The sequence below is a fragment of the Leopardus geoffroyi genome, chromosome A2 (assembly GCF_018350155.1).
Source record: "Leopardus geoffroyi isolate Oge1 chromosome A2, O.geoffroyi_Oge1_pat1.0, whole genome shotgun sequence".
NCBI classification, from domain to species: Eukaryota; Metazoa; Chordata; class Mammalia; order Carnivora; family Felidae; genus Leopardus; species Leopardus geoffroyi.
The window spans coordinates 67,997,091-68,008,492 of record NC_059331.1 but is presented as its reverse complement, the minus strand read 5'-3'; the positions used below and the strand labels follow the sequence as shown (position 1 = coordinate 68,008,492).

General features: G+C 43.0%; 1 protein-coding gene across 1 annotated transcript; it reads right to left on the bottom strand.

Annotated features, from left to right (window-relative positions):
* Window positions 1–1,460: 1,460 nt before the first annotated feature.
* POM121L12 (POM121 transmembrane nucleoporin like 12) lies at window positions 1,461–10,838 on the bottom strand. The gene is made up of 4 exons (XM_045496384.1): window positions 10,717–10,838; window positions 4,132–4,220; window positions 3,518–3,616; window positions 1,461–2,894 (listed from the first exon to the last, which is right to left on the bottom strand). Exons 1-4 carry the CDS (start codon window positions 10,836–10,838, stop codon window positions 1,855–1,857), a joined length of 1,350 nt encoding a protein of 449 aa, XP_045352340.1. The 3' UTR covers window positions 1,461–1,854.
* Window positions 10,839–11,402: the final 564 nt, after the last annotated feature.

Genomic DNA, 11,402 nt, shown 5'->3' with positions numbered 1-11,402 from the left:
GGAGAAGGGGAAAAGAGAGAGAAGAGAGAGAGAGAATCCCAAGCAGGTTCCATGCTGTCAGTGCAGACAGAGCCCATCATGGGCCTTGAACCCATGAACCGTGAGATCATGACCTGAGCTGAAATGAAGAGTCCAAGGCTTAACCGACTGAGCTACCCAGGCACCCCTCCCTATCCTTTCTTAAAATACAATTTCCGGGGCGCCTGGGTGGCGCAGTCGGTTAAGCGTCCGACTTCAGCCAGGTCACGATCTCGCGGTCCGTGAGTTCGAGCCTGTTTCCGATTCTGTGTCTCCCTCTCTCTCTGCCCCTCCCCCGTTCATGCTCTGTCTCTCACTGTCCCAAAAATAAATAAACGTTGAAAAAAAAAAAAAAACAATTTCCAAATAAGCTAAAACTGCCCCCAACATTCCCACTTGCGGGCTATACCTCACGACTCAATATCTACCAAATGGCTCCTCCAGACCCTGCCTCCACATCCGTCCCTCCCAACGTCTTCCAAATTAATTCAGCCTTGACCTCCTACACTCTGAAACAATTCCTCTTTTCAAAGTCAGTGACGGAATATCTCTTAACTTCGCCTCCACAGCCAACATGGGTGACAAATCCCACTTTCTAGAGTTCTTTTGGTGTCCCTGCTGCTTCTGACTTTTCTCCCACCTCCGTGGTTTTCTTAGGTTTCTCTCTCCTTCCTTTCACCTTTTAAACATGGGAGCAGGACAGGGTTCATCACCATGCATTTTCTGCAGAGGCGATCCCATGCATTCCCCGGCCTTAAGCACCATGTATATAAGTGGGCTTATGTGCTCACGACTTCTGCATTTATTTCCCTGCCTTCAAACCCTCCGCTGAGTTCCAGGCTGATGTGTTCAAAGGCACAGATTGTCAATTTCACCAGAGTAACAAATGTGTGTATCGAGCAGCCATGCCCAGCTCAGAACCCTCGACAGGCATGGTCCCCACTGCCATTTCCCACCTCAACAAAGGGCACTGTCACAGGCGGTTTCCGGAACCAATAAGCCGAGACCTGGATTCTTCCACTCGCCTAATGCTATCATCCGTCGCATTCGCGAGCCCCAAAACATCCACCCTCGAGACACACCCCAAATTCATGTGCACTTTTCACCTACATTGCTTCCCTCTCAGCAGCGGGCACCCCTCGTTTCTGTTTCAATCCCTGCCCTTGGATAACACACTCTCCACACGACAGCCAGAGTGATCAAGCTGGTTATCTTCTCCTCTGCCTAAAATGGTGGTTCCTAGAAAAAAACTCACACACTTCCGTGCTGTATACGGCCTCATGCCACGCCTCCTCAGCCTACCCGGTCTCTCGCCGCTTTCTAGCTGGGCTGGACATCAATTAGGGCCTCAAATAAACACAAGTTATTACCGGTGCAGGCACTTCGCCCTCGCGCTTGCAATCCGGAACCCACGTGCCCTTTAGCGTGACATTAACAAGACCTTTTTAAAGTATTAATATTATTTTTTAATGCGATCAAATATTTATACAAGCCGGGCAAAGAGGGAAGGTGGGGAAGAAAAACTATTTTCCAGAAAATGAAGCGAAAAAGGCACGCAGGGGGAGGCCGGGGAGGCAGGGGGCTTATCAACAATTTTCAGCGCGGGATCTACGCAGGAAAGACAGGCGGGTCTAGGGGCCGCCGCAGTACCGTGTCAGGGTCCCACGCAGACATAGAGCAAGGGGTCAGCGGGCTGAGAATAAATACACAAGGGTGAGTCTCAGGAGGCAAAGGAGCCTGAGGGCTGGGTAACCTCGGGGTGGAGAAGGCGAGCCCCAGGCGCTGCTCTTAGGTACTGGAGGAAGGTGTGAGGCCCCAGGAGCGCGGCCTCTTTTCTCAGCTCCGCAGCTGAGGATCTGTGTCCTGGGCTGACAGTGTCCCTGCTGCAGGGTGGTCAGCAGACCGTGGGGGCTGGGCATCGGGCCCGAGGTCCGTGTCCTCCTTCGACACACTGCAGCTCCAGCAGTGAAGGCTTCTGACCAGCGGCCCTGGCCTGGGCACGAAGGAAGGGACCTCTCCATTTCTGATCAGGGGCTTAAAGGCGGAAGGCCTGGGCTCTGGGTTGGGCCTCCGGCTCGCGCCCTCTGGGATCTCAAACCACAGGGGCCCGTCAAACCTCCGGTTGCCCTTCGGGCACTGGCTGAGGGCCCTCAGCACGGTCTCCTTGGCACACGGGTCCGGGCGCTCCTGGGAGGGCGGACGCCCCGCAGAGCAGGCGCTGAGCCCCTGCGCCGCAGACGCCCAGGGGCTCCCCCTGCGCTCAGGCGGCGCGATCTTGACGGTCACGGGGCTCCAGGTCCGTCTCGGGTGGCGGGCACTCCAAACCCACCGCTTCATGTAACTCTCCCAGGCGCTGGTGAGGTCCGGCCCCAGGACGGTCTCCGGGGGCGTCTTGGCAGGAAAGCGCCTCCAGGCCTCGGTGACCACCCTCCGCGGGCTGGAGTGGTCCCAGTTGGGCGGCGTGCGGGGGAGGGGGCCGGTGCGGACGCGGCGCCCGCCATCCTGGGTCGAGGCGGGCGGGGGCCCGGGTTTCGGGTGCCCTGGGCCGAGGGGTGGCTGCGCGGGCCTGGGCGTGCTCACGTTGCTGCCCATGGGAGCCGATGGCGGGGCGGGGGGCCTTCCGGTGGGGATTCGGCTTCCAGAAGTTTCCAAAGTCGCAGGACCCGGCTGCCGGCGAAGTGTCCGGGGTTTCCGATGACCGTTGGCGTCTGGGCGCAGGGAAAGAGCGCGAGCCTGGGCATTGTAACCGTCCTCAACCTGGCGGGCGCGTGGGGCCCGCAGCGGGGATGCGGGAGCTGATTGCTGGCGCAGCGGCAGCCCGCGGGGCTCACAGCCTCCAACCTCCCTTCCCCTCGCTGCTGGTAGCAGGAGTTTGGCTGTGGATGGAAGCCTAAGCGCTCACGATCTCCACTCCCACCCCCACCTCCCAGCATTTTTATTGTGATATCATCCACATATCATACAATTCACCCAAAGGTTACATTTCTATGACTTGTGGTACTTTCACAGATATGTGCACTCATCACCGTGGTCAACCTGAAAACATTTTCATTGCTTCAAAAGCAAATCCTGTACTCAATAGCTATCCCATCCCCCCCTACCTTTCCGGAGCCACGAAACAATCACTAATTCATTTTCTCTCTAGATACAGATTTTCCTATTTGTGAGCTTTCATATAAATGGGGTCATGTAATATGTAATGGTTTGTGACTGGCCTCTTTTGCTTAGCCTATGCTTTTCCAGGTCCTTCCATGCAGCAGCATTTCACTGTTGTTATGGTCCAGCATCATTCCATTGTATGGAGAGACCACATTTTGTTTATCTGTGGCCAGTAAATGGGCATTTGGGTTGTTTCCAGTCATCTGATATTATGAATAATGTTGCCATGAACATTCATGTATAAAATTTTACATGGACAAGTGTTTTCATTTCTCTTGGTGTGTAGCTAGGGCAGAATTGCTAGGTCCTATGGTAACTGTTTAAGCTCGTGAGAAATTACCAAACTGTTCTGCACAGGGTCTGTGCTGGTTTACATCTCCCCCAGAAGGATTGTCTCTATTTTGGTACTCGACTTTAGAGGAAGAAGCTATAATAATTCCTGCAGTTCATAAAAATTACAGATCCAGTATTGACAGACGGCCACTCTCTTTCATTATCGTAAAAGCTAAACATAATTCATTTGAATGCCCTTTTAAGGAAAAATAACCGGTTTTTGTTTCAGTAAACATGATACATGTTTTATTCTTCTAGAATGGTTGTTAGTGTTACTTTCTGCAATTTGCTTCTTAAGGAAATGGTGACAGCAGACCACGATTTACGTTTTAGCCCCAACAATGTGGGTTTTATGAAGACTCCCCTGTAATTTAAGCTTTCCTACATTCATACATTCGCAGGTGGATTTTATTCTCTTTGAACGTTAATGCCATTTCTCTTTTTTCCATCGTTACTGGTAATCCACGTCTGCAACAGCAGTGGTTCGCATTTCCGATGAACAGTGAAAAGCATCTGACAACAAAACCAGCGTTTGAAGACTAGGGTACATATATTGTGGGGGAGGCTGAGGGTGGTGTGAAACTAACTGTTCCCCAGAACGTTTTCCTCAAAAGCACGTGCCTGCAGAACGAGCCAGTAAAGGTACAGAAAAGTGGAAGCTGCTGAAGTAAGTACCAAATCCAAGAGCAAGCCGCAGGTGCATTTTGGATCTGAGAGGCAAACAGGTAAATGTTGAGGACATTAGAAGGAGCCTACTGAGAAGGCTCCATGAGGCTTCTGTAGTTGGGTTGGAGAGGTAGGTGTGCTATCAGCCAAGGGGTACTGGAGGATGAGATCTGTAACACTTTCCACTCACCAATTCCTGTTCATTTCTTCCACATTCCTTATTTGGTGACGATCCCTCAGGATATGATTTTGAAAACAAGAAATTCCTATGCTATAATTTTCTTCTTAACAAGACATTTCCCGATAATTATAGCAATGACCCTATAGCTAAGAAGCCTCTTAAGACAGTAATATCATTGTCACCAGAGTGGACTGTCAATGCAATTGAATACAGATTTCTTAAAATGTATTTCAATGCCCAGTATCTACAGGGTTTCCCACATCCTATTTTCAGTACAGTCCTATGAGCGCCATTTTGGTTTGTGGTTAAATACTCTTTGAAAAACCACAATCTCTCTACTGGTGAGGCACATAAGTTAATCCCTTGTAAATAGATCTTCACCTGAAAATCAACATGTTGATTAGTTACAAGTTATTTGCATTGACAATGAATATGTCTGCTTCTTCTCTTTCTCACACATGAAGAGATGACAGATTTATTTTGGTTAGTTTACATTAGAAATTAATGTGAATCATTGGTTGCCAATTAGAAGCAACTCTCCTGCTTCCCACTCCTATCCCAGGGACATTAGAAAAAGTAGGCTGGGGATGTCACTTACATCTAAGGGGTAAAGGCCAGGAATGTCGTCAAACATCTTACGGTGCACAAGACAGCAGAGAGTGATCTCACCATAGAAGTCAGCACTGCAGGGACTGATAAACTCTGCCCTGTATATAGTTCCCTTATCTTCCTTATCTTAATGTTATTAAGTTATGTAACTATGGTAAGTTTCACAAACTATGAAATTAACTTCAGTTCAATGCTACAAAACAAACTCCGTTTTCTATTTGAATTTTACCAATTGTTCCTTTTCTTTTTCAGGAACGATTTTTTTTTTTCAGTCAAATCCAAGGTCATGAATGTAGACCCATCGATTGACAGGTAGATAGAAATATATAGCTCTATGGATACCTATAGATATATAATACACTTCTTTGGAGAAGTGTCTATTTGTGTCTTTTGCCCATTTCTTCACTGGATTACTTGTTTTTTGGGTATTGAATTTGATAAGTTCTTTATAGATTTTGGATACTAACCCTTTATCTGATATGTCATTTGCAAATATTTTCTCCCATTCATTGGTTGCCTTTTAGTTTTGCTGATTATTTCCTTCACTGTGCAGAAGGTTTTTATTTTGATGAGGTCTCAATAGTTCATTTTTGCTTTTGTTTCCCTTGCCTCCAGAGACGTGTTGAGTAAGAAGTTGCTGCAGCCAAGATGAAAGAGGTTTTTGCCTGCTTTCTCCTCAAGGATTTTGATGGCTCCCTGTCTTACATTTAGGTCTTTCATTCATTTTGAGTGTATTTTTGTGTATAGTGTAAGAAAGTGGTCCAGGGTCATTCTTCTGCATGTCGCTGTCCAGTTTCCCAGCACCACTTGCTGAAGAGACTGTCTTTATTCCATTGGATATTCTTTCCTGCTTTGTCAAAGATTAGTTGGCCATACGTTTGTGGGTCCATTTCTGGGTTCTCTATTCTGTTCCATTGATATGAGTGTCTGTTCTTGTGCCAGTACCATACTGTCTTGATGATTACAGCTTTGTAGTACAGCTTGAAGTCCGGGATTGTGATGCCTTCTGCTTTGGTTTTCATTTTCAAGATTGCTTTGGCTATTTGGGGTCTTTTCTGGTTCCATACAAATTTTAGTATTTTTTGTTCTAGTTCTGTGAAAATCCTTATTTTAATAAGGATTGCATTGAATATGTAGATTGCTTTGGGTAGTATCGACATTTTAACAATATTTGTTCTTTCTATCCAGGAGCATGGAATCTTTTTCCATGTTTTGGTGTCTTCTTCAGTTTCTTTCATAAGCTTTCTATAGTTTTCAGTGTATAGATTTTTCACCTCTTTGATTAGATTTATTCCTAGGTATTTTATGGTTTTTGGTGCAACTGTAAATGGGATCAATTCCTTGATTTCTCTTTCTGTTGCTTCATTGTTGGTGTATAGGAATGCAACCAATTTCTGTGCATTGATTTTATATCCTGCAACTTTGCTGAATTCATGAACCAATTCTAGCAGTTTTTTGGTGGAATCTTTTGGGTTTTCCATATAGAGTATCATGTCATCTGCGAAGAGTGAAAGTTCGACCTCCTCCTGGCTGATTTGGATGCCTTTTATTTCTTTGTGTTGTCTGATTGCAGAGGCTAAGATTTCCAATACTATGTTGAATAACAGTGGTGAGAGTGGACATCCCTGTCTTGTTCCTGACATTAGGGGGAAAGCTTTCAGTTTTTCCTTGTTGAGGATATTAGTGTTGGGTCGTTCATATATGGCTTTTATGATCTTGAGGTATGCTCCTTCTATCCCTACTTTCTTGAGGGTTTTTATCAAGAAAGGATGCTGTATTTTGTCAAATCCTTTCTCTGCATCTATTGAGAGGATCATATGGTTCTTGTCCTTTCTTTTATTGATGTCATGAATCATGTCAGTTGTTTTGCGGATATTGAACCAGCCCTGCATCCCAGGTATAAATCCCACTTGATCATGGTGAATAATTTTTTTAATGTATTGTTGGAGTCGGTTGGCTAATATCTTGTTGAGGATTTTTGCATCTATGTTCATTAGGGAAATTGGTCTATAGTTTTCCTTTTTTAGTGGGTCTCTGGTTTTGGAATCGAGGTAATGCTGTCTTCATAGAAATAGTTTGGAAGTTTTCCTTCCGTTTCTATTTTTTGGAACAGCTTCAAGAGAATAGGTGGTAACTCTTCCTTAAACATTTGGTACAATTCCTCTGGAAAGCCTTCTGGCCCTGGACTCTTGTTTTTTGGCAGATTTTTGATTACTAATTCGATTTCCTTACTGGTTATGGGTCAGTTCAAATTTTCTATTTCTTCCTGTTTCAGTTTTGGTAGTGTATATGTTTCTAGGAATTTGTCCATTTCTTCCATATTGCCCATTTTATTGGCGTATAATTGCTCATAATATTCTCTTATTATTGCTTTTATTTCTGCTGTGTTGGTTGTGATCTCTCCTCTTTCATTCTTGATTTTATTTGTTTGTGTCCTTTCTTTTTTCTTTTTGATAAGACTGGCTAGTGGTTTATCAATTTTGTTAATTCTTTCAAAGAACCAGCTTCTGGTTTCATTGGTCTGTTCTGCTGGGTTTTTTTTTGTTTTTTGCTTTTTGTTTTTTTGGTTTTGATAGCATTAATTTCTGCTTTAATCTTTATTATTTCCTGTCTTCTGCTGGTTTTGGGTTTTATTTGCTATTCTTTTTCCAGCTCCTTAAGGCATGAGGTTAGATTGTGTACCTGAGATCTTTCTTCCTTCTTTAGGAAGTCCTGGATTGCTATATACTTTCCTCGTATGACCGCCTTTGCTGTGTCCCAGGGGTTTTGGGTTGTGGTGGTATCATTTTCATTGACTTCCATATACTTTTTAAATTCCTCTTTAACTGCTTTGTTAGCCCATTCATTCTTTAGTAGGATGTTCTTTAGCCTCCAAATATTGTTGCCTTTCCAAATTTTTTCTTGTGGTTGATTTCAAGTTTCATAGTGTTGTGGTCTGAAAATATGCACGGTATGATCTCGACCTTTTTGTACTTACTTAGTGCTGATTTATGTCCCAGTATATGGTCTATTCTGGAGAATGTTCCATGTGCACTGGAGAAAAATGTATATTCTGCTGCCTTAGGATGAAATGTTCTGAATATATCTGTTAAGTCCATCTGGTCTAGTGTGTCATTCAAAGCCATTGTTTCCTTGTTGATTTTTTTGGTTAGATGATCTGTCCATTGCTGTGAGTGGGGTGTTGAAGTCTCCTACTATTATGGTATTACTATCAATGAGTTTCTTTATGTATGTGATTAATTAATTTATATATTTGGGTGCTATCACATTTGGCACATAAATATTTACAATTGTTAGCTCTTCTTGGTGGGTAGACCCCTTGATTGTGATATAATGCCCTTCTGCATCTCTTGATACAGTCTTTATTTTAAAGTCTAGATTGTCTGATATAAGTATGGCTACTCTGGCTTTCTTTTGTTGACCATTATCATGATAGATGGTTCTCCATCCCCTTATTTTCAATCTGTAGGTGTCTTTAGGTCTAAAGTGGGTCTGTTGTAAGCAGCATATAGATGGATCTTGTTTTCTTATCCATTCTGTTATCCTATGTCTTTTGATTGGAGCATTGAGTCCATTGATGTTTAGAGCAAGTGCGGAAAGATATGAATTTATTGCCATTATGATGCTTGTAGAGTTGGAGTTTCTGGTGATATTCTCTGGTCCTTTCTAATCTTTGTTGCTTTTGATATATATATATATATATATATATATATATATATATATATATTTTTTTTTTTTTTTTTTTTTTTTTCTTTCATCTTTTCTCCCCTCTGAGAGTCCTTAAAATTTCTTGCAGGGCTGGTTTAGTGGTCACAAACTCCTTCAATTTTTGTTTGTCTAGGAAACTTTTGATCTCTTCTCTCCTTCTATTTTGAATGACAGCCTTGCTGGATAAAGAATTCTTGGCTGCATATTTTTCTGATTCAGCATTTTGAATATATCCTGCCACTCCTTTCTAGCCTGCCAAGTTTCTGTAGATAGGTCTGATTCTAGATAGACCTGATCTGTCTTCCCTTGTAGGTTAAGGACTTTTTTCCCCTTGCTGCTTTCATGATTCTCTCTTTGCCTTGAGTATTTTGTGAATTTGACTATGATATGCCTTGTTGATGTCGGTTTTTGTTGAATCTAATGGGGTCCTCTGTGCTTCCTGGATTTTGCTGTGTCTCTCCCCAGGTTAGGAAAGTTTTCTGCTATGATTTGCTCACATCACCCTTCTACCCCTATTTCTCTCTCTTCCTCTTCTGGGACCCCTATGATTCTGATGTTGTTCCTTTTTAATGAGTCACTGATTTCTCTAATTCTTAAATCGTGCTCTTTTTCTTTAATCTCCCTCTTTTTTTCTGCTTCATTATTCTCTATAAGTTTGTCCTCTATATCACTGATTCTCTGTTCTGCCTCATCCATCCTTGCCGCCTCAGCATCCATCCGTGACTGCAGCTCAGTTATAGCATTTTTAATTTCATTCTGGTTATTTTTTTACTTCTTTTATCTCTGCAGAAAGGGATTCTAATCTATTTTCGACTCCAGCTTGTGTTCTTATTATTGTGATTCTAAATGTTCAGACATCTTGCTTGTATCTGTGTTGGTTAAATCCCTGGCTGTCGTTTCTTCATGCTCTTTCTTTTGGGGTGAATTCCTTCATTTTGTCATTTTGAAGGAAGAAAAGGAATTAATGAGGTAGAAAAATTGAAATTAAAAAAATTAAAATTTAAAAAAATATTAAAATTAAAAAATTAAAACACACACACACACACACAAATCGAATAAACGATGCTAGATCCTAGGTGTGTTTTGGTCTGGGTGTTGAAAGTGGTTTGACAGATTAGAGAAAAAAAATGGGGGAGGGGAAAAGAAATTGTTTGAGACTTTGAAAAAATGAATACACTGAAGTAGACTAAAATGAGATGATGGAGGTAAAATAGACTTTGAAAAAAAATATACACAAATAAAGAATATAGTAGAAAAAAATAAAAATATTTTTATTAAAAATCAAAGATCAAAATGAATTTTTTATTTTTCTATATTCAAGTAAAAGAAAAGAAATGAAAAGGAGAAAACAGAAAATAGAAAAAAAGAGGAAAAAAGGAAATCATTTGAAACTTTGAAAAAGTGAATACATTGTGGTAGACTAAAATAAAATGATGGAAGTAAAATAGAATTTGAAAAACTTTACATAAAAGCAAAAAATATAGTAAAAAAATTAAAGAAAAATATTTTAATAGAAATTGAAGGTAAAAATCAAGTTTTTCTCTTTCTGCATTCAAGAAAAAGAAAAGAAACGAAAAGGAGGAAAAAAAGAAAAAGAAAAAAAGGCAATTGTTTGAAAATTTGAAAAGGTGAATACACTGAAGTAGGCTAAAATAAAACGATGGAAGTAAAATAGAATTTGAAAAAAAAATTACACAAAAGTAAAAAATATAGTAATAAAAATTAAAGAAAAATATTTTTAATAAAAATTAAAAATAAAAATGAATTTTTTCTCTTTCTGTATTCAAGAAAAAGAAGTGTAAAAGAGAGAAAAAAATGCAAGAAAATTGAATAGATGGACCTGCTAACAGACTGAAGTAGGACTGAAATTACTTCGTTTTCCCCTAGAAGTCAGTCTATGTAGCGCATTCTAGTCCATAAACTAAGCCGGCGGTGAGACTTGTGTTTTTGAAGAGCGAAGTTGGCCCTGTTGTGCGGGGCTCAGTGTAACGGCTCTGTTCTCCACTAGATGGTGCTGCTAGCCTACTGGGGTGGATGGTTGCCCGCTTGTAGGTGCGTTTGCGCATGCGCAGGAGCAGTTAAAATGGCACCACCCAGCTGTCCGGTCTCTTCTCTGGAGGATCAGCAATCGCGCACCTGTCCTCTGTCTTCGGCTTTCGTCCATTCCCCGCTCTTTCGCTCTCCGTGACCAGGCCCCGGGAAGTACCTCTCTCCTGAGTTTTGTCTCAGATGTGGCTTTTTTCCCCGGCCCCTTACTTCTGAAGGACTGTGGCTTTGGCCCGTTCCGCCCCTCTGCGGGAGGGTCTCACCGAGCACTGGCTGAATGAGCAATGGCCAAATGCCAGCTGTACCCAGGAACGCTTGCCGAACCTGCTGCTGGCCCCGGTGCCCCGAGACTGTGGCCAGGTGCCAGCCTGTCCCAGAAAACGTTTGTGACACAGTGTAGCAGCCGCATTTCAGGGATTATGGAAAATCACAACACACACCTGGCACCAGACTTCACCCTTAACGACTTTGTTCCAGCACCAGTGAGTGTGGCTGCCCTCTGGGGTCTGCCGGGACCAGGTGGCCTCAACAGTCTCCACCAAATGGGCTTCCAGCAGTGGAACCACTTTTCCCCGTTTGGCCAGAGAACCTCCCGGACCCCACTCTGTTCCTGGGGATTCGCCCTTCCCACCAGAGCACTGCCAGGTATGGAGCTGCGGGGTTGTAGCCTTTGCGCTCCCCT

What these genes read in the sequence shown, in the direction of transcription:
- POM121L12 (XM_045496384.1), bottom strand. Translation starts at nt 10,838, where the DNA reads ATGGACGAAAGCCGAAGACAGAGGACAGGTGCGCGATTGCTGATCCTC. An exon ending in GCAAACGCACCTACAAGCGG is followed by an intron (nt 4,221 to 10,716) that starts GCAACCATCCAC and finishes TTTGCCTCTCAG; the next exon opens with ATCCAAAATGCACCTGCGGC. An exon ending in TTTACTGGCTCGTTCTGCAG is followed by an intron (nt 3,617 to 4,131) that starts GCACGTGCTTTT and finishes TATGAACTGCAG; the next exon opens with GAATTATTATAGCTTCTTCC.